This window comes from Podarcis muralis, chromosome 2, assembly GCF_964188315.1.
Source record: "Podarcis muralis chromosome 2, rPodMur119.hap1.1, whole genome shotgun sequence".
Taxonomy (NCBI): domain Eukaryota; kingdom Metazoa; phylum Chordata; class Lepidosauria; order Squamata; family Lacertidae; genus Podarcis; species Podarcis muralis.
This window is the reverse complement of record NC_135656.1, coordinates 121,716,592-121,738,961: the sequence shown is the minus strand read 5'-3', so window position 1 is coordinate 121,738,961 and position 22,370 is coordinate 121,716,592. Positions and strand designations below refer to the sequence as shown.

At 45.9% G+C, this 22,370-nt stretch overlaps 1 protein-coding gene across 3 annotated transcripts; it reads left to right on the top strand.

The window, feature by feature from the left end:
- Positions 1 to 3,520: 3,520 nt before the first annotated feature.
- Positions 3,521 to 20,783, top strand: LOC114592539 (zinc finger protein 862-like). 3 transcript variants are annotated; one of them, XM_028720735.2, is made up of 8 exons: positions 3,521 to 3,660; positions 5,301 to 5,489; positions 5,755 to 5,881; positions 7,332 to 7,409; positions 8,461 to 8,541; positions 10,861 to 11,288; positions 12,496 to 12,654; positions 16,647 to 20,783. In XM_028720735.2, exons 2-8 carry the CDS (start codon positions 5,415 to 5,417, stop codon positions 18,492 to 18,494), a joined length of 2,796 nt encoding a protein of 931 aa, XP_028576568.2. In that variant the 5' UTR covers positions 3,521 to 3,660; positions 5,301 to 5,414; the 3' UTR covers positions 18,495 to 20,783. The 3 variants fall into 3 exon arrangements, with proteins under 3 accessions (XP_028576568.2, XP_028576566.2, XP_028576567.2); XM_028720733.2 differs by lacking the exon at positions 3,521 to 3,660 and adding an exon at positions 3,700 to 4,046; XM_028720734.2 differs by lacking the exon at positions 3,521 to 3,660 and adding an exon at positions 3,700 to 4,063.
- The last annotated feature ends 1,587 nt before the right edge of the window (positions 20,784 to 22,370 follow it).

The following is a 22,370-nucleotide window of genomic DNA, read 5'->3' as shown; positions in this document are numbered from 1 at the left end:
TTTTCGTTGGGCGAGGGGAGCTCTGGGCTTGGCGGCTCGTGGCGTGCAGCGGACTGCGGCAAGACAAGTTCGCAGCAAACATGGGCCTGATTTTCATGACAAATATGGCAGCTTGATTTTGCTTGGTGGGGCTCTGCTTTGTGCCTCCATTTGGAGCTATGTTGTAACACAAACAGGAATAGAATGGAATTTGTCTCCTGTTGGTCGAATTACCCCAAAAGAATGGAGAGAGGAGTAGAGAGGCTGGGTTAAATCCTCTGCTGAAAAGTTGGGTTCGCTGGAGCTTTTATTGGAATATACTAATACTATGCCTGTAGAGGGCACAATTATATGTGATTTAATAAATGCATTTAAACATTTAAAATAAAATAAAATAAAATAAAAGAACTCACAGAGGGGAGAAACCATTTCAATGGAGGGAGTGTGGAAAGAGCCTTAGAGTGAGCAGTAAGCTTACTTCACATTGAAGTACACCCACACAGGGGTGAAGCCATATAAATGCAGAGAGTGCAGAAAGACCTTTTGGCAGAGTAGTCACCTCATTCATCATCAGAGAATCTACACCGGGGAGAAACCATTTAAATGCATGGAATGTGGAATCCGTTAGAGTAGTCAGTCTACTTATCAGAGAATCTACATAGAGGGGCCTCTGGGGAAAGCTGTAGCACCGGAGAAAATCTCTGATTAAGACCTTGAGGGATTCACTGCTTGTTGTGGTACACAGTCCTGAGCTTCCTATGGAATTCTGTTATTCCAAGTAAAAGCAACAAGATCTTGGTTTGAAGAAATCCTGCTTATGGCTGCTTTGCACAGGCACACACCCAACACTCATTAACGCCTCTTTAACAGCCTAGTCCCCTACACAACCCAGGAATCATCCATAATCTATAACCCTGGTTCTCAAGCTCCTGTCTTCAAGGGCTGTCCTGAGTGACTGAGAAACTGCTGAGCGTATTTCTGGACCACAGTGATTATTCTGTTGTTTAGCAATCATAACGTACTGTTTTAGATGCTGTAAAGTGGTAAGGGTAAAGGTAAAGGTACCCCTGCCCGTACGGGCCAGTTGTGTCCGACTCTAGGGTTGTGCGCCCATCTCACTTAAGAGGCCGGGGGCCAGCGCTGTCCGGAGACACTTCCGGGTCACGTGGCCAGCGTGACAAGCTGCATCTGGCGAGCCAGCGCAGCACATGGAACGCCGTTTACCTTCCCGCTGGTAAGCGGTCCCTATTTATCTACTTGCACCCGGGGGTGCTTTCGAACTGCTAGGTTGGCAGGCGCTGGGACCGAGCAACGGGAGCGCACCCCACCGCGGGGATTCGAACCGCCGACCTTTCAATCGGCAAGCCCTAGGCGCTGAGGCTTTTACCCACAGCGCCACCCGCGTCCCCTGTTTTGCCCAGTAGGTGAACATAAAAGGGTCCACCCCTTGTACACAGTTCAACTTCCATTGAATTCTGACTTGGAGCTTCCCTCTTTAAAGGCAAATGGGGACAGACTGAGGTGCTTATCCCCAGCTTAAGGTAGTATGAAAGCACACAGCATTAAAAAAACCCCACACACAATAAACAAGGAAAAAGAGGACATACGGATCTTGAGCAGGAAATCTACTTGGGTGCAAGTAGATAAATAGGGACCGCTTACTGGCGGGAAGGTAAACGGCGTTCCGTGTGCTGTGCTGGCTCGCCAAATGCAGCTTGTCACACTGGCCATGTGACCCGGAAGTGTCTGCGGATAGCGCTGGCTCCCGGCCTATAGAGTGAGATGGGCGCACAACCCTAGAGTCTGTCAAGACTGGCCCGTACGGGCAGCGGTACCTTTACCTTTTACTGGGCAAAACAAAAAAAAACCCTTCCAGTAGCACCTTAAAGACCAACTAAGTTAGTTCTTGGTATGAGCTTTCGTGTGCATGCACACTTCAAATACACTGAAACAGAAGTTGCCAGATCCTTCTATATAGTGAGAAGGTGGGGAGGGGTATTACTCAGAAGGGTGGTGGGAATGGGTGATTGGCAGATAGCTGTGGTGAGCCTGTTGACGACTCTTAACGACTGCAATAGGTCTTACAGGAAAAAGCAAGGGGTGAGAAGGTGAAAAATGGCTTTGTCATGTATAATGAGATAAGAATCCAATGTCTCTATTCAGACCAGGTCTCTCCATGGTTTTAAGTTTGGTAATGAGTTGCAATTCAGCAGCTTCTCTTTCCAGTGGTGCTACTGGAAGGATTTTTTTTTGTTTTGACTATGGCAGACCAACACGGCTACCTATCTGTAACTGGGCAAAACAGTGGGTCCTGATCCACAGGCTGCCTGCTTCATCAGATCCTTTCCACATGGTGACTTGACCGTATTTTCAGTGATTTGGTTCACATTCCATCTCGTTGGTTACCATTTTGGCAGACTTAGTTCCCCATTCTTACAGATTGCAGGGTGGCATTTTTATGTGTTAGTTTAGCTCGCCTCTGGGGTTTTTTTGGGGGGGTGGGTAGGTGGGGGGCAGACACATGTTATGTAAAACAAGGCATACCATGTTACATAATGGAGAGCCATTGCTCACCAATGGAAAAGAAAGCAGTGTTTTTCTTTGGCTTGAACCTCTGTAGGGGAAAGACCCAGTAGCTTTGCCACGGTGAATTCTAGGGCTTGGCCAGGCTGGGCCACAGTGGGGCAAAATGTGAAGGGGGTACTAAGATGGCTGCTTGGGATGTGACAATACATACTTCCTCAACTAAGGCCAGGGCCTTTTCAGTACTGGCCCCAACTTGGTGCAACGCTCTTTCACAAATGACGAGGGCCCTGCGGGACTTGACATCTTTCCACCGGCCCTTTGGTTTGGACTCAGTCTGACCCTTATGTTTCCCTCCCCTTATGGTTTTGATCTGTGGGCTACTTTTAAAATGAGGCTGCATTTTAAATTGCATTTTAACCTGTATTTTAAATTGGTTTTCCCCCCATTAATTTTACTGGTGTTAGCCGCCCTGAGCCCAGCTCTGACCAGGGAGGGTGGGGTATAACTAAAATTTATTATTATTATTATTATTATTTCCTGATTCAGAACTGAATTTTGGTAGCAGGTGAAATACAAGTGGATGCCTGGGGGAATTGAAGGAATGAGCCTGCAAGCTGGCAAAGCTCGCCACAAGTCAACAATATGATGCAGCAGAAGAAGAAAGAAAAAAAGAAGCTAATACTGTATTCTTGACTGTACTCTCAGAAGTATAGTGTCCAGATCAAGGGAAGCAATAGTACTGCTCTTCTGCTTGGTCATGCCTGAAGTTCTGTGTCCAGTTCTGGGCACCAGTTTAAGGATACTGGCAAGCTGCGACATACACTGAGAAGGTTTTTCAAGATCATGAAGGTTCTGGAAATCTTTAAAGAGAAGAAGGGTGAAATCTTGCAGCTCCTTTCATTTAGTCCTCCAACTGGGCAAATGAAGCGAGCTCTGGTTCCTAGAGGGGCAGGCAGTCTGGTTCCTAGAGAGGCAGGAAGTTAAAATCTGGTTCCTAGAGAGGCAGGAAGTTAAAATCGGACACGACTAAAGAACAACAACAAAAACATGAGGAAAGCAAATTCTATTTTACACAAATGAAAAGGCAAGTCGAGCTCTTCTTCGGGCCTGTGCTCAGCTAACTCAGCTAAAATATGGTGGGCTGCCATAAAACAGGTACATGTGATCGCTCCTTTGCTATGCAAGATAAAAGTAGAGTTGGAAGGGACCTCCAAGGGTCATCTAGCCCAACCCCCTGCAATGCGGGTCACATTATGACACTTTTCCTGCTTGGGAGACTGCTGGCTACCGCTTTTTGATTTATGTATTTTTTTCCCCTACGTGTTGTTTAAAAAAACTCCCCAAGAGCGTGTTAAAGCTCGCGTTTGTTGGTGCGTGAAAGCGCGCGCGCGCACCTTAAGCCCTGCGAAGGGTTAATGCACAGAGGTCTGCTTCCTAGAGTGGCAGGAAGTTGGCCTCGGAAGGAAGGGGCGGGGCTTCACCCTTATTGCTTCCTCCGGGTTCCGGACGGCGGAAGGGAGCTGCAGGATCGGGCGCTACAGGTGAGAAGAGGTGTCAGGTAGGATGGAGGGAGGGAAGGGAAGGATTGGGGGCGGGGGCGCTGCAAGGAGGAGAAGGGACCCCACCCCACTTCCTTCCCATTCCTCCTCGGAGCCTTCCTAAGGGGAACTGGCCCAGTTGGGAAGTCAGAAATCGCTCCCAATTTGGGGGATGCTCTGAGTTGGGCAGAGACGGAACTCTTTTCGGAGCCAGGAGCGGAGACGAGGTTGGAGGAGGACCGAGATGGCCAGGCTGACCGGGGATCGTGCAGTCTTTCCCCCCAAAACTTGGGTCTCCAGCTGTTTCTGGACTACAACTCCCATCATCCCTAGCTAGCAGGACCGGTGGCCACGGATGATGGGAATTGTAGTCCCGAAACAGCTGGAGACCCATGGGAATCACTGATCTACGTATATATGATATGTGAATAACAGTAGTAGAAGTAGTATATGATCTGATAATGACAAGTCCTACTAGTAGTAGTAGCAGTATAATATTGTGTGTGTGTGTGTATTTATTCAATATTTTATATTTAAATAAAATTTAAATATTTAGAGAGAGATCGAGAGAACAGCTTCTATGGGTGGGCTGTAAGGCTGCTGAATGAAAAGATAACAGTAGGGCAGCTGACTTTCGGGTTTGGTGGGTGTGCGTCAGTAAACGAGGGGAATTAAGACTAAGAGAGCTGAGTGGGAGGTGTGCTCGTGTAATCTCACTGTATACAAGTTGTACAAGTGGCAATAAAGTATTTCATATATATGAACTGTGAATGGCAGTAGTAGTAGTAGTAGTAGTAGTATATGATCTGTGAATGACAAGTCCTACCAGTAGTAGTAGTAATAATAATAATAATAGTAATAATAATTTATTATTTATACCCTGCCCATCTGGCTGGGTTTCCTCAGCCACTCTGGGCACTCCCAACAGAATATTAAAAACACAATAAAACATCAAACATTAAAACCTTCCCTAAACAAGGCTGCCTTCAGATGTCTTCTAAAAGTCAGGTGGTTGTTTATTTCCTTGACATCTGATGGGAGGGCGTTCCACAAGGTGGGCACTACCACCAAGAAGGCCCTCTGCCTGGTTCCCTGTAACTCCACTTCTCGCAGTGAGGGAACTGCCAGAAGGCCTTCGGCACTGAACTTCAGTGAACTCAGTGGTCTCTCTTCGTTTGCTTGTGTGTTTGTTTACTGTATTATAGCAGAGGCTGGAGATGGCTGACGTCCCTCCGATCTCCTGTTTCTCCCCTGCAGGCACTGGGGTGACCCCGCTTGACGGCTGCAACATGCTTTAAAGTGCATCAGGGGAGCAGCTGTGACTGCCCTGTGGGTGGCTCGGTTCATCCTTCATGCCCTGAAGGCAGGGCTATGGCCTCAGGTTCACAGCCGGGATTGTCTCTTCCTTGGGGTGAAGTTGAAAGAGCATCCTGGCAGCCACCTCAGGTAAGGGGAGGAGAATCCAAGAGAGTGATGGGAGTTTCCTGGGTGCCTCTCTGTGGGTGGAGATGCAAGGGAGACTGAAAAAATATGCCTCTTTTTTCCTTTCCCTTCCCTTCCCTCCCTTCCCTTTCCCTTTCCTTTTTTTTACTTTTGGCCCAGCAAAAGTGGCCGTGATGGGGACGGATAGATAAATGAAAGCACACATGCATCTATCACGTCTCCTTGCACGCTTGGAAAATGGTGGGATGACTTCTACTCCTTTGTCCAGGGCCTGGTGACCTTTGAGGACGTAACTGTGTTTTTCGAGGCAGAGGAATGGGCTCTGCTGGATCCGCGCCAAAAAGCTTTGCATAGGGAAGTCATGGAAGAGAATTACGAGACTGTGGCCTCTCTAGGTAAGGCTGCTTATTTTTTCATTCAATAATAGATGTCTAAGGAATGAATTTAGTAGCCCCGCTCCATACGTCCTTGTAATTGAGCCTTTTCTGATGTTATTGAGCAGTTAAACACAATTGCACTTTCTATTCCATTTGCTGCTTCAAAGGTTGGAGCCCGTTTACTGCTCCGGATTTAGTGAATGCATGTCCACTAGTAAAGGTAAAGGGACCCCTGACCGTTAGGTCTAGTCGTGGCCGACTCTGGGCTTGCAGTGCTCATCTCGCTCTATAGCAGAGGGAGCCGGCGTACAGCTTCCGGGTCATGTGGCCAGCATGATTAAGCCGCTTCTGGCGAACCAGAGCAGTGCACGGAAACGCTGCTTAGCTTCCCGCCAGAGTGGTACCTATTTATCTACTTGCACTTTGACATGCCTTCGAACTTAAACACTCAACAATTGTTTTAGCAGTTTTTAATTTGTGTGGGTTTCGTTTGTTTTCATTGAGGGAGGGGAGATGTGGCTGGGATAATAATAATAATTTTATTATTTGTACCCTGACTGGATTGCTCCAGCCACTCTGGGCTGCTTCCAGCATATACAGAAACATAATTAAACATTAAAAACTTCCTAATACAGGGTGGCCTTCAAATGTTTTCTAAAAGTTGCATAGTTCTTTATCTCAGCATCTGATGGGAGGGTGTTCCACACTGCGGGTGTGACTACCAAAAGGGCCCTCTGCCTGGTTCCCTGTAACCTCACTTCTCGCAGTGAGGGAACTGCCAGAAGGCCCTCAGTGCTCTATCTCAGTGTCTGGGCTGAATGATGGGGGTGGAGATGCTCCTTCAGGGATACATGGGCGCAAAGGAACAATGCTGACCCTTAGAGCACACTCCTGTTCGTTCCTTTGCAAGCATAGCTTATGTTCACTGTAGTTTTAAAATGTGGAAACAGCTAAAACAGCTGTGGAACTTCTCCAACTTTCCCTTGGAAATGGAAGCATGTTTCAGCAAAGACATCCTTTTTTGAACCTGGGGAGAGCAGTGGTTCAGAGTAGGGGGAGGGATGATGTGGGAGGCAGGGCAAGCTGGGAAAGGGGCATATGGCACAGACAGTGACTGTATGGTGTGCCAGCAAAACATGGGGTACTTCGATTGTCTTGTCAGCCAGACCTCAGGTCTGTGGCTGCTATTGCTGAATACCAGGTCGGTTCTGAATATGACCTCCCTGATCTGATTGTGGATGAGGAGGCCGATCTGGTCTACATCACAGAGACCTGAGTGGGTGAGCACGGTGTCCACTTGTTGCGGCATCCGGGCAGACATGAGGGTTGGGTAGGGGTAGGTGCTGTGGCCTATAGAAATTCCATCTCACTCTCCAGGCTCTCTGGTTGGCTGGCTTTGGAATAGCTGGATATTTTGTGGTGAGTAAGTAGAATCGAACGTAATTGGTCCTGTGTGTTTCCTTCAAAGTATCAGACCTCAATTCCTGTTGGGAAGAAGGAGAAGATCCACTTATCCGGCATCCTAGAGAAGAGGAGATATCAATCGGTAAGTGCTTAGCTGTCTAGAGCCAGTGTGGTGTAGTGGTTAAGAGCGGTAGACTCGTAATCTGGGGAACTGGGTTCGATTCCCTGCTCCTCCACATGCAGCTGCTGGGTGACCTTGGGCTAGTCACACTTCTCTGAAGTATCTCAGCCTCACTCACCTCACAGAGAGTTTGTTGTGGGGGAGGAAGGAAAAGGAGAATGTTAGCCGCTTTGAGACTCCTTTGGGTAGTGATAAAGCAGGATATCAAATCCAAACTCCTCCACTTCTTCTTCTTCTGGGGCTCCTTTTAGTCTCTGTATTGAAAGACTTTTGTTCAGTGACTTTCAAAGAAGGTTAAGTAAATTCAGGGAAAGTAAAGCTGTCCATGGCTTTTGGCCAAGACAGCTATACAGTGGTACCTCGGGATACATACATTTCAGGTTACATACGCTTCAGGTTACAGACTCCGCTAACCCAGAAATAGTGCTTCAGGTTAAGAACTTTGCTTCAGGATGAGAACAGAAACCGTGCTCTGGCGGCGCGGCAGCAGCGGGAGGCCCCATTAGCTAAAGTGGAGCTTCAGGTTAAGAACAGTTTCACGTTAAGAACGGACCTCCGGGACGAATTAAGTTCTTAATCTGAGGTACCACTGTATATCAGACATCTCTGAATTTGGGCAGAACAGCAGGAGAGGGCTCTTGCTTTTATGTCCTAGTGGGATCCCCATAAGGATCAAGTTGGCCTATGTGGGGATACGGGACAAGACAAGCCTTTTGGCTTCATCCAGCAGAGTTCCACTTATACAGAGAAAAGATGGCCTCCTGGTTGAGGTTTCGCTTCCACCTTGCCTCGCATTAAAACAGCTGCTTTGGCTTCTAGAATGCCGCTCAGCTGAGCTAAATGGGTAGTGAGTGGCGGCTCCCAAGCACCAGATTGATTCCTCTGGGTCCGCACAACCATGTTCTGACTGATCTTCTTGGTTTTGGGAAGGGGAACATAGCAGTTAGCAAACTTGGAACGGCTCCGTCTTTTGTACTCAGAAGTAACTAGCCTGTTTCTGTTTCTATGGCAGACGTTCTGAAACCAGACCTTGTCTCTATGTCCGGAGAAAACCCAACAGGACAGGCCTCTGAGGAAGGGAAGAAATTGGCAGGTACTGATATTAACAATGTCAATGAAAGAGATTATAATGAGAACAAAACTATGGTGCAATATCTATACTATTTAGGCTAAAATCAAAGTTTGCCAGTGAAATACACCCCATCTTTAAAGCCCTATACGGCCTAGGACCCTCGTACCTACGGGACCGCCTCTCCTGGTATGCCCCACAGAGAAACTTACGGTCTTCAAATAAAAACATCTTGAAGGTCCCAGGCCACAGAGAAGTTAGGCTGGCCTCAACTAGAGCCAGGGCTTTTTCGGCTGTGGCTCCGATCTGGTGGAACACTCTGTCACAAGAGACTAGGGCCCTGCGGGACTTGACATCTTTCCGCAGGGCCTGCAAGACAGAGCTGTTCCACCAGGCCTTTGGCCAGGACACAGCCTGACTCCCTCCCTCGGCAATCTTCGCGGAGCTCTGGCCCAATGGTTGCCAGTGGCTTGATTTGAATTAATTTTATAATGAATGATTTTAGAGTGTTGTTAGCGCTGTACTTTTGTACTGTTTTATTGTTGTTAGCCACCCTGAGCCCGGCTTCAGCTGGGGAGGGCGGGATATAAATAAAAAATTTGATTATTATTATTATCTCTCTGTGCACCAGATCCAGCCCAAACGCTGATCCTGAATGAAATTGCATCAATTCGGGGAAATCTGGGCTTGAACCAGATTGGCTGGAGACAGACAGAGATTGTCCTGAATCACTTTGGCCCACCTGAGAGATCTGGTACTGATAAATGGCAAGACAGTTAGGTGACAGGACACAGTAGATGCAACAGAGAATGAAAGTCTTAGTAGAAAATAAATCCTCTTAATTCTCTCGGAATTCCTTTGCAGTAAGCATATATCTTCTTCTTTGGCAATCACTTGTAGCCAAGTAAGATTGTCTTCCATAAACACAGTTTTAGCAGTGAGTCCATAAGTGACTGTGGAGGCCAGTTCTGGATCTCCATGTCCTTCCACATGTGGGGACATAGGTTTCCAGGCAGGAATTGATCATGGTGAGGGTTTGCCAAATGTGCCTTCCTCTTAGCACCTTTCTCCCTTTTGTCCTGAGTTTGTTGCTTCTTCAAAGTCCATGACACCTTTGGTAAAGGCTGTTCTCCAATTGGAGCGCTCGCAGGCCAGTGTTTCCCAGTTGTCAGTGTTTATCCTACTTTTTTTTAGATTTGCCCTGAGAGAGTCTTTAAAACACTTTTGTTGACCACCAGCATTACACTTTCCATTTTTAAGTTCGAAATAGAGTAGTTGCTTTGGAAGACGATAATCAGGCATTCACACAGCATGACCAGTTCAACAAAGTTGATGTTGAAGAATCATCACTTCGACACTGGTAATCTTTGCTTCTTCCTGTACACTGGCATTAGTTCGCCTGTCTTCCCAAGTGATGTGTAAAAATGTTTGGAGACATCGTTGATGGAATCTTTTGAAGAGTTGGAGATGGCGTTTATAAGTGGTCCATGTTTAACAAGCTTACTGGCAAACAACGGCAGATCTCTCCACATGTGCAAACAAATCCTTCTGCAGAAGCAGTTCCCATTGGGTCACAAACAGCTTTAAAGAGCAGTGCTGGTTGGGAGAAGCCTCTTCTCTGCTCGAGGAAGGTGCGCTGCTTCTACCCATCAATTGATAGGTAGCTGTGAGTGTAACTTGCTCTAGCAGAGAAAGAATCAGAAGTTTGCCTTAAGCTCACAGTATCACCCTTACCTGCCCCACACATGTTCTCATGTATGATGTCAGGTGCAGGGTGACTGGGGAAGAGCTCCTTAAACTGATCTGCTGGACCAAAAGGGGACAAGTTTGGTCTGTGGGCTGGAGGTTCCCCACCCCTGTCTTGCACTATAGGGTGTTCAGAAGTTAGGTAAAGGTACAGGGACCCCTGACCATTAGGTCCAGTCGTGGCCGACTCGGGTTGCGGCGCTCATCTCGCTTCACTGACCGAGCGAGCCGGTGTACAGCTTCCGGGTCATGTGGCCAGCATGACTAAGCCACTTCTGGCGAACCAGAGCAGCGCACGGAAACACCGTTTACCTTCCCGCCGGAGTGGTACCTATTTATCTACTTGCACTTTGACGTGCTTTCGAACTGCTAAGTCAGCAGGAGCAGGGACCAAGCAACGGGAGCTCACCCCGTCGTGGGGATTCAAACCGCCGCCCTTCTGATCGACAAGTCCTAGGCTCTGTGGTTTAACCCACAGCGCCACCCGCGTCCCTTGGTTCAGAAGATAACCACATTTAAATTTGGCATATAGTGGGGAAATGGTCTGTGATTAGATCCTTTGTTTTTCTCATTCTTCTTCTCTCTCCCCACCATCAGATGATGTGCAGAATAATGGGAATTCTAGGGAGCGGTGGTCGCCAGAGATCATCAAGAGCGAAGTGACAGAAGAGATGACAGACGAGACGCAGAACAATGGGAGTTACAGGCAGCAATGGATTTTGCCATCGGGGATCGTCAAAACTGAAGGCGCAGAAGAGATGCAGAATAATGAAAATTATAAGCAGCAATGGATTTTGCCATCGGGGATTGTCAAAACTGAAGCAACGGAAGAGATGACGGAAGAGAGGCGGCACAATGGGAATTATTGGGAGCAATGGACTTTGTCATCCGAGATCGTCAAGAGCGAAGCAATAGAAGAGATGACTGAGAATCTGATGGGAATAGAATGGCAAGAACAAAATAATTCCAAGTGTGGGAAGATGAAAGCGTTTGATGCTCAGAATCCTAACCTCCAACCGACTCCAGTATGTGTGATAGTGTTTACATATAAATTAGAATTAAAAAGGAATTGCATAAACGCACAGGGGAGGAACCATTTGAATGCAGGGAGTGTGGAAAGAGCTTCAGACAGAACAACCACCTTAATTAATCATCAAAGAACCCACACCAGAGAGAAGCCGTTTAAATGCACTGAGTGTGGAATGAGCTTCAGCCTTTGCACACACTCTGCATATAAAGGGAGTAGAAATAAATGGAGGGTCTGGAGTATTTTCGCATTGAATGAGTTTACGACTTCTATTGTTTGGAAGGTGAATCAATCAGCGTAGAGAAAAACGTAAGCAGTGAGTTTTGATGGAAACAATCTCAATGTATGCAAGATGACCGATGGTCATTCATAGCTGCCGTAATTGATGACAATGCAAACTTTAATAGCTGTATTGGAATGAAGAAGCGTTCCCACAATTCAAGCTAGATAGCAAGTGACCTCCTCTGTGAGTTGTTATCAGGGTCAGACCCAGGCATTCTGCACGTGGGCCAGCCAGTCAGAATACGACTTCGGACAGGTAGTGTAGCAAGATAGGGAAATGTCTAGAGAGCTCAGGTGGAACATGGGCAAACATGCATTGCACACTTTCTAGTAATTGTCTGCAGCCTAATTTGGACGGAAGGCAAGCTTAGGGGAGACGAACATGAATGAAGTCTTATTGAGAAGTTTGGGGCACTTAAGTTTGTGAATGAATGGGTCCCTGCAGTGATTTGAGGAGAGCAGGTTTTAAGGTGTGAAGGCATGCAACGGTATGGGAGATACCATAAAACCTAGCTGACCTCGCAGGCGGGAAAGCAAATACTGTATTGTCTTTTCGCTTTTGCAAGCTCATTTTTGGGTGAAGACCAGGGTGGATTTTATTTAAATCAAATTGAATCAATTTAAATCACTAGTCAGTAAAATTTCATTTAAATCATTTTTTTACAGACTGTCTCCTTGCTGAGATCATCTTAATATTGGCAACCAGAGGAAGGTTTCATTTTTGGAATAATAAATTTTCATAGTTTTTTTTACAGTTATATCAAAAATTACTGATTTGGTTATACTATTAGAAATACATAGATAATTATGAAATCATGATGAGGTTAACTGTTTATATTTGGGCAATGCCAGATCTGTTAGGAAAACCCAGCAATAAGGGAAAAGAGTCTAGCTGCTCTAATACTTGTTTTATTAAATCTCAGAGGAAAAAAGTGAGGCCATCAACTTTTTCGAAGTGGAAGCTAGAAAATCCGTGGCTGGAAATGTTTGCTGATGTTATGATCTGCCTCATCTGCAAAGAATTTGCACGGGCCGAGGATACGAGTTTCGTGAAAGGCTGCACAACATTCAAGATTGAAACGGTGAGTTTATATTTATATTCTGCAGATACAATTTGCCAAATTTGTTAAATGTGACAGTTGTTTGGGTTTTTTTAGTTAAATGGTCTGGGGAAACCAGCCATTGAAAGCGATAGATTTTAATAGGGCACTGTAATGGTTTGGAGTTACTCGTGCGTAAGCTGACCCCGTTTGGGTGCTTGGTTGCCTGGTTAAACCCTTCAGACTGCACAGCCCATCTCCGCTTGACTGCCTCAGTCGCTAGCAGAATCTGTCTGTGGGCGTTTCTTAAACCTCTGCCAGCATAAAAGCTGTTTGACACCTAATCGTCTCCGCCTCTCATTGCGCGGGAGTCTCCTGCGCAGGGTGGGCGTGGGTAGCGGAGTGCCTGGGCTCTCTTCCCTGACTTCCAGGGAAGAATCCTGGAGCCCTTCCACCTCCTCTTCCCCTTGCTCTCCTGGAGTCTTGGCGTATTTCTTTCCCCTTCCACCAAGCTGAGTCTCCCCCTTGTGCTAGGACCTTCACCTGCAGAGTCGGAGACCCTCTCCTTCTCCCGTGTCTCTGATGTCAGTTCCCTGACAGGCACCATGAGAAGCAGCTGCCAATTTCCCCTTGTTATTATTAGGCTGCAAGTTACTTTTGCAGCTGAAACTGTTGGGATACTGCCAGGGAGACAAGGTCCATCATGACTCCACGTCGCCTCCGGACGTCCATCGATCTCCCGTAGACACGCAGTATCAGCAATGAGCGACACGAGCTCCAGAAATAGCTTGCCACATTCCAGAGCTGATGCACGCTCTTATCAGCAGATAATGCACAGCGAAAGATGCACGCAGGAGAGCATAATTTACGTTTATTCAGCGTTGGTCAGAACAAAGAAAAAAACATGACCGCCTGCTTCAGTGTTCAGGCACCGAGAGAGAGAAACGGAAGCAATAGAAAACATAAACTTCCTGTGAACAGGAAATACGCAGACTCTGTGACTCACAAAGCCTGTTCCCTTTTAAGGTGGAACGGAAATATCCTAACAGAAACAAGACACAGATATAAACATCTCCTAGCTTTCATATATCTTGTTCTGCTGCTCTAAGTAGGGTTGCCACTGCTGCAGCAAAAATGATGGAAACCTATAAAGAATTCTAGCCCGTGGTGGGTGCTACATCTGCACAGCTCCTCTGTTTTGTTTTTTCTGTTTGTTTTTTCCTGTGTGACATCATCTTTGCCAGACTCCGTGCCTTCAGGCAAACAGCCTCCTGCTTATTCGATGCACACCTCGGAAATGATCTCTTTCAGCTTTTGCCTTCTGGAAGAAGGTACAGGGTTACAAAGACTAGGACTAGCCGCCTGAGAAAGAGTTTCTATCCAAATGCGATTTTGGTTTTAAACGCAGTGTAAGGAGTCTCTATGGGAGTATATTGTTTTAAAAATGGGGTATCAGAGTTTTTAGGGGGCTAACCAGGTTGGGATGGCTGGGATAGCAGGCTTGTTGGGTTTTGAATGTCTTATGTAGATTTTTTCAATTTCGTTGTTCTGTATGGGACAATGACAATAGAGATTATCGTATCGTATAGTATGAAACAAAACAGATGAATGGCATTGGGTGTTTTTGTTCATTAGTTCTTTGTCCTTATAATCATGTCTGTTCTGGTTTTTAAAACGGCAAAACGTTCCAGTCTGCAATTAAATCATGCCCTAAATTATTCCTTGAGCTCAGAGCTGGCAGAGGAGGAACTGACTATCATGCCACCACCAGGCTCCCGTGGACCCCAAGGCTGGTTGCCTGAATCCTGCAGAATCACAAATGCTGTAGATCAAGCCTTGCTTGCTGTTGGAATCGAGTGCTTATACTAACATTCCTTCCACTACCATGAGCAGAAATAGGCTGCAGAAAGGCAATATTCCCCCCCCCCGATATATTTTATTAAATTTCCAGAAATATCACATATGCAGTCCAATACATAACAGATTTTTCTTTTGTTTTGTCGACTTCCCATCCCGTTTTCCGTGGTGTATTTATTTCTCCCCTTGCTGCACTTTGTCTTCTTTCTCCTATACTAAGGATGCAGGTGGCACTGTGGTCTAAACCACTGAGCCCCTTGGGCTTGCCCATCGGAAGGTCGGCTGTTCGAATCCCTGTGACAGGGTGAGCTCCCATTGCTCTGCCCCAGCTTCTGTCAACCGATCGGTTCGAAAACATGCCAGTGCAAGCAGATAAATAGATACCGCTGTGGCAGGAAGGTAAACAGCATTTCCATGCGCTCTGGTTTTCGTCATGGTGTTCCACTGTGCCAGAAACGGTATAGTCATGCTGGCCACATGACCCAGAAATCTGTCTGTGGACAAACGCTGGCTCCCTCGGCCTGAAAGATGAGTGCCACACCCCATAGTCACCTTTGACTGGACTACCACTACCAATAATAATTTATTTATTTATACCCCGCCCATCTCCCAACAGAATATTAAAAACACTATAAAACATTAAACATTAAAAACTTCCCTAAACAGATGTCTTCTAAAAGTCAGATATTTGTTTATTACTTAACTGCCCAGGGGTCCTTTACCTTTACCTTTTACCTACAATAATCTCTCATTCCTTCTGTTGCTCATAGTTCAAATATTATACTATAATATTACTTTAAATAGTCCAAAAAAGGCTTCCATTCTTCCATAAAACAGCCATCATTAAGCTGTCTTATTTTAGCTGTTAACTTTGCCAGTTCAGCATAGTCCATCAGTTTGCTTTTCCATTCTTCTTTGGTGGGAATTTCTTCCTCTCATTTTTGTGCAGAAAATATCCCGGCAGCTGTCATTCCATACATAAATAAATGCTCTTCAGCACTGATTCTGGATTGTTTTATTTGATGTTTTAATGTGCTGTAAACTGCTTTGATTTTTTTTTTAATATATGAAAGTGGTATAATAATAATAATAATAATAATAATAATAATAATAATAATAATGATGATGATGATGATGATGATGATGATGTGATGCAGCAGCAAAAAAAGCTAATGCTCTTGTAGGCTGCATCAATAGAAGTCTAGTGTCCAGATCAAGATAAGTAATACAGTGGTGCCTCGCAAGACAAAATTAATTCGTTCCGCGAGTTTTTTCGTCTTGCGAAGTACGGTGTCGGAAAAGTTTTGGAAAAGCTTCAAAAATCACCAAAGTCTTCAAAAACCTCAAAAAAGGCTACCACACCGCGTGCTATGAGTTGCTCCTCAAAGTCAAGTCGCAACTGTATTAACGGTGTTAAGAAAAAGGAAACAAACTTGCAAGACGTTTCCGTCTTGCGAAGCAAGCCCATAGGGAAAATTGTCTTGCGAAGCAACTCAAAAAACCAAAAACCCTTTCGTCTTGCGAGTTTTCCGTCTTGCGAGGCATTCGTCTTGCGAGGTACCACTGTAGTACGACTATTGTGCCTTATTTATTAATTTTATTTATTGAATTTATATATCTCCCTATACCTGGTGGTCTCAGACAACTCTTGGAATACTGCGCCCAGTTCTGGGTGCTACAATTTAAGAAGGATGTTGACAAGCTGGAACGTGTGCAGAAGAGGTTCAACTAGGATGATTAAGGGTCTGGATACCAAGCCTTATGAGGAACAGTTGAAGGAGCTGGGTATGTTTAGCCTGGAAAAGTGGGGACTGAAAGGAGATATGATAGTCACCTTCAAATATCTGAAGGGCTGTCCCATGGAGGAGGGAGCATGCTTGTTTTCTCCTGCTCTGGAGGGTAGGACTCAAATCAACGTCTTCAAGTTGCAAGAATTGAGATCCCAACTAAACATTTACAGTAAGAGCTGTTCAGTTGTGGAACAAACTTCCACAAGATGTGGTAGACTCTACTTCCTTGGAGGTTTTTAAGCAGAGGTTGAATGGCCATCTGCCATGGATGTTTTAGTTGAGATTCCTGCATCGCAGGGGGTTGGACTAGATGACCGCTGGGTCCCTTCCAACTCTTAAGATTCTGTGATTCTATAATAACAAATTTTATTTTTGTTACCTTTTCAGATAAAAAAACACGGTGCATCTGCTACTCACCAAAAAGCTTGCCGTGCTCAATTAGCCAGGTTGAATCCAATGTCCGCACCCCTGTCAGTCCCGACGGTGCAGGAATTAAGAACGATGGACAGCAATTTGCACAGTAACTTGGAGAAGCTGTTCAATACGGCATACTTCATCGTCAAGGAGAACTATTCGTTTGACGACTTCCCGGCGTTATGTGCACTGCAGAAGAAAAACGGCTTGATAGTGGGCGAGACGTACAGGAACGACAAAGCGGCCAAGCAGTTTGCTCATTACATTGCGGAAAGCCTTCGGCTGGAGCTCAAGTACAAACTGAGCAAAGCAAATTTCTTTGGGATTTTGGCCGACGGCTCGACGGATAGATCGAACGCGGCTTCCGAGATTGTTTACTTTTATTATATAAATGAAGCGGAAGTGAAATGTAGTTACGGAGCCCTTAAGGAATGTCCTAGTGAGCATGCAGGGGAAGTGAAGTCGACCATCGAGTCGGTTCTCGACGGATACATACCCGATTGGAAAAGCAAGCTGACGGCCATAAGTTTCAACGGGGCTAGCGTTGATACGGGCAATGCGTCTGGGGTTGCGAAATTGTTCCAGGACAGCTGTCCAGGTCTGGTGGCCGTGCACTGCGTCGCTCACCAACTGGAGCTTGCGATCGGGGATGCCTTAAAGTCCGTCAAATTCGCCGGGCTTGCCGAAGACGTCGTGAAGGGTATATACACGTTTTACCACAGTAGTCCTAAAAGGGCAAAGGAGTTGAAAGAGATAGGCGAAGTCCTGAACGAGAAAGTGCTTCGCCACATGGGTATCACCGGAATCAGGTGGCTGCAGTCGAAGAACTCTGCCGTGAAAGCCCTGGCCAACAATCTGCCCGTAGTTGTGGTGCACTTGCAGCAGATTGTGAGCGGCTCCAGCACGAAGCCAGACAGGAAGGTGGAGGCCAAGCTGAAGGGGTACTTGAAGCGTTTGAAGTCGGAGCGCTTTGTCAGGTTTTTGTTTTTCATGGACGACGTTACGCACACGCTTACGAGGCTATCCGAGGTGTTTCGGAGGAAGTGTGTGTCCGTCAGCGATGTGAAAACCAGCTTGACGGCAACGAAAGAGAGGCTGCAGAGGATGGTGAAAGACAGCGGGCCTCAGCTGCAAAAGTTTGAAAGTGCCGCGCAGCTGGAAGGCGGCGTGTTAGTGTACAAAGACGTGGAAATCATTAGTAATGCAAGCGAAGTTGGCTGCTTTGAGGAAGATCGGCGTGTCTTGCTGAGTTCAATCGTGGAAGCGATCGACAAATGGTTTGACCGCATTGGAAACGACAGAGTTCTGCGAAACGTGGAGATATTTGACCCGTGCAACATACCCAAACCGGTCGGTGGAAGGGACATGTCTGCAAGTAGCCACGGAGAAAAAGAACTGAGTGAACTATTGCAAGCCTTGCCCAGCAACGTGAGAGTCGACAAGGAAGCCATCTTGGAGGAGTATCAAGAGTTCAAAGTGTGGGCTGGCAACAAGACAAGCATCACGTGTGAAGAAGCTTGGCAGCGCCTTCAAGCAGAGTCCACGGCTTGTGCTTCGTATATTAATATATGCAAAGTTTTGAACTTCTTACGAGTCCTCCCGCTTAGCACTGCCGAATGCGAGAGGGGGGTTAGCCAACTAAACCTGGTTAAAACGGACAGTCGGAAACGTCTGCTTGCGACGACCATTGATGACTTACTGATGATCAAGATGAATGGTCCGGACCTAGAAGTTTTCAATGCTGCAAATGCAGTTAATTTGTGGTGGAACGATGTTGCCAGGGGGCGCATTAGAAGACCCCACTTTAAAAACAAAGACTAGGGTGTTTTAAAAACCGAAGTATAGTCCCAATATTTTTATTGTATAAACAAAATGAAACAGGTAAGTGTGATTCATTCGCCTTTTGTAACAAGCTTTGCAGGTTTTTTTTAGTCCTTGTCACAGAACTCATAACAAATTTATAGTAATCTTGGCAAATAAATTAGTCTTACAGATTACTGCCAGCTTCTTATAATTGGTTTATGGCTTTAGCATAAGTCAGGGCCGAATCTAGGTTTTTTGTCACCCGGGTCAAAGACCCAGTTTGGCCGCCCGCCTCCCGGATGTGTGTTTGCGTACATACACATACAAACAAACAAACACACACACAAACACATCAACACATTTATTCTTAAAGGGCATAACAAGTAGGCAGTATATCATTTGAATACAAAGAAACCCTAAAAAGCATTATGACTGTATGGCCAAAGGGTCAATGAGCATCCCTTTCAGTAAAAGCAAATTGTAAAAGTAGAACTTCCGTGTGCAGCAATTGTCTATCTGAGGTCAGGTTTTGAATTGGATTTAATTGGTCACAGGATCATTAAAAGACTGCATTTCCATAAGATCAGCCAAGACCCTCTGGTTTCCTTTTAAATTACTTTCCCCCCCTCTCTGAGGCTTTTTGCCACCCACCCTTCTTATTGGTTCTGTGCAAACCCTTTCAAGGAGTTTTGACGTGTGAATTTACTCCTGAGTAAGTTTCAACAAGATTCCTTTCAATTATTATTTTTTTGATTACTCATTTTAGGAAATGATGGTTTTGTGGTCGTTTTAGGTTCCATGTAAGGTGAAAAAAAATGCTTTTTGCTAGTCTAAAGTAGAAGGTGCCCTTCCGTTACAATCCTAATGCAGCCAGACTGACCAGAGCTTGCCAGGGAACTGCCTCTGGCAGGAAAAACGCTCACACACCCCTTACTTTCCTGTGTGTAGATCATGCGTAGTGTGTAAAACGACTCAACCTTCGCTATATAAACACATTCAAAATTCTGAAGGAGTCATAGAATTGTAGAATTGGAAGGGACCCCAAGGATCATGGGTAAGCAAACTAAGGCCCGGGGGCCGGATCCAGCCCAATTGCCTTCTAAATCCGGCCCACGGATGGTCCAGGAATGTTTTTACATAAGTAGAACGTGCCCTTTTATTTAAAATGCATCTCTGGGTTATTTGTGGGGCATAGGAATTCATTCATCCCCCCTCCCCCCAAAAAATATAGTCCGGCCCACCACATGGTCTGACGGACACTGGACCGGCCCCCTGCTGAAAAAGTTTGCTGACCCCTGATCTAGTTCAAGTGATTCTCTTCCTCAGATTCTCGACCCTCCATCCCTCCATTTCTTTTTCACACAGTAGCAAAAACCCACAGGGGATCCGATCTTCTGCTTCACTGGGGAGAGCCACGCTGCCCCTTCAGATTTCCCAACTCTTCCTCTCCCTGTAATTGAGCCTGCTTCAGCTTCATGGGGAAAGGGGAAGGATGGATCTCATCGTTGCTATTCACTTTTCCATCTTTCTCTCTGGCTGAAGCCCAGACATGCTAGGAGCCTCAGTGATGATAATAATAATAATAATTTATTATTTATACCCTGCCCATCTCGCTGGGTTTCCCCAGCCACTCTGGGCATCTCGCAACAGAATATGAAAAGCATGATAAAACATCAAACATTAAAAACTTCCCTAAACAGGGAATGCCAACCAAGTACAGTGGTACCTCAGGTTACATACGCTTCAGGTTACAGACTCCGCTAACCCAGAAATAGTGCTTCAGGTTAAGAACTTTGCTTCAGGATGAGAACAGAAATTGTGCTCCGGCGGCGCGGCAGCAGCAGGAGGCCCCATTAACTATAGTGGTGCTTCAGGTTAAGAACAGTTTCAGGTTAAGTACGGACCTCCGGAATGAATTAAGTACTTAACCCGAGGAATAAAACTTCACTGTCGTAACAGAATAATTTACACACTGTCAGAATGGAAGAATGCATTCGTAACAGAATAATTTACAAACTGTCAGAATGGAAGAATGCATTTGCCCATAAGAAAATCAAAACCTAACAGTGATGCTACGGCTCTGCACAAGTAATAAATAAAATACTGTTGTCAAATAAAGCAGTGCCGCGTGCAAATCTAGCACAATATTTTATTTTATATCTGTAGATATACACATACATGCTGGTATTTATAAATATTACTTATGCAAATTGCTTACGGTTGGCTACTGTTGCCGAGGCTGAGCCCCATTTATGTTTGTGGTGTCCAATTCGCAATTGCTATTAAAAATGTGGTATTAAAAATGTGTCCCGGGTGTGAATTGTGTTTCATTCGTTAAGAAAGAAAGAGGTGACTGTAATTGGTAAAATGTGCAACTGAATTGTTAAATGCATTTTAACCTTGATGATATAAACAATTCATTTTTTGTTTTGTAATCTTGTAAAAAAAATGGCAGCTAGGCATTCGTTGTGGCGACCGTTGTCTATGTTTAAGGTGCCATTTGGCAACTAGCTTATATACTTGGGAGATGTTTCTATCTAACAGTAATGACTTCCAAGTGCAATATAAGTACATCCTGATACATTTTATAAAGCTTTGAACAGCTCAGGGTCCGTGAGAGCTTTCACCTGCTTCTCCGTGACACAAGTTGCTAGACGTGTGCCATGCCAGTTCTGATTTCAAAAGGAGCTTTGAGAAAAGTTATTGCTACCTCTGGAATTCATGGGACGCGGGTGGCGCTGTGGGTTAAACCACAGAGCCTAGGACTTGCCAATCAGAAGGTCGGCAGTTTGAATCCCCGCGACGGGGTGAGCTCCCGTTGTTCGGTCCCTGCTCCTGCCAAGTAGATAAATACCATAGGTACCGCTCCAAGGGGAAGGTAAACAGTGTTTCCGTGCACTGCTCTGGTTCGCCAGAAGTGGCTTAGTCGTGCTGGCAGCATGACCCAGAAGCTGTACGCTGGCTCCCTCAGGGGTCCCTTTACCTTTACCTAAAGGTAAAGGGACCCCTGACCGTTAGGTCCAGTTGCGGATGACTCTGAGGTTGCGGCACTCATCTCACTTTACTGGCTGAGGGAGCTGGCGTACAGCTTCCGGGTCATGTGGCCAGCATGACTAAGCCGCTTCTGGCGAACCAGAGCAGCACACGAAAACGCCGTTTACCTTCCTGCCAGAGCGGTACCTATTTATCTACTTGCACTTTTATGTGCTTTCGAACTGCTAGGTTGGCAGGAGCAAGGACCGAGCAACAGCATTCATAACCTGTAAAACAATCTTAACAGTGATAACAAGAGTGACCAAAAAATAAACTAAGCACTGTCGAATTCATACACAAACTCTTTTCAGCCCTTGTGACTCAGCCATGTTGTTGTTGTTGATGTTGTTGTTGTTTAGTCGTGTCCGACTCTTCGTGACCCCCTGGACCAGAGCACGCAAGGCACTCCTGTCTTCCACTGCCTCCCGCAGTTTGGTCAAACTCATGCTGGTAGCTTCGAGAACACTATCCAACCATCTCGTCCTCTGTCATCCCCTTCTCCTTGTGCCCTCCATCTTTCCCAACATCAGGGTCTTTTCCAGGGAGTCTTCTCTTCTCATGAGGTGGCCAAAGTATTGGAGCCTCAGCTTCACGATCTGTCCTTCCAGTGAGCACTCAGGGCTGATTTCCTTCAGAATGGATAGGTTTGATCTCATAGGAGATATGATAGCCATCTTCAAATGTCTAAAGGGCTGTCACATCAAAGAAGGAACAAGCTTGCTTTCTCCTCTGGAAGGTAGGACTCGAACCAATGGCTTCAGTTTACAAGGAAGGAGATTCCAACTAAACATCAGGAAGAACTTTCTGACAGTAAGAGCTGTTCAACAGTGAGACGGACTCCCTTGGGAGATTGTGGGCTCG

Coding starts and splice junctions, on each gene's coding strand:
- LOC114592539 (XM_028720735.2), top strand. CDS start 5,415: ATGGCCTCAGGTTCACAGCCGGGATTGTCTCTTCCTTGGGGTGAAGTT. Junction 5,490..5,754: donor CATCCTGGCAGCCACCTCAG/GTAAGGGGAGGA, acceptor TCCTTTGTCCAG/GGCCTGGTGACCTTTGAGGA. Junction 5,882..7,331: donor CGAGACTGTGGCCTCTCTAG/GTAAGGCTGCTT, acceptor TTTCCTTCAAAG/TATCAGACCTCAATTCCTGT.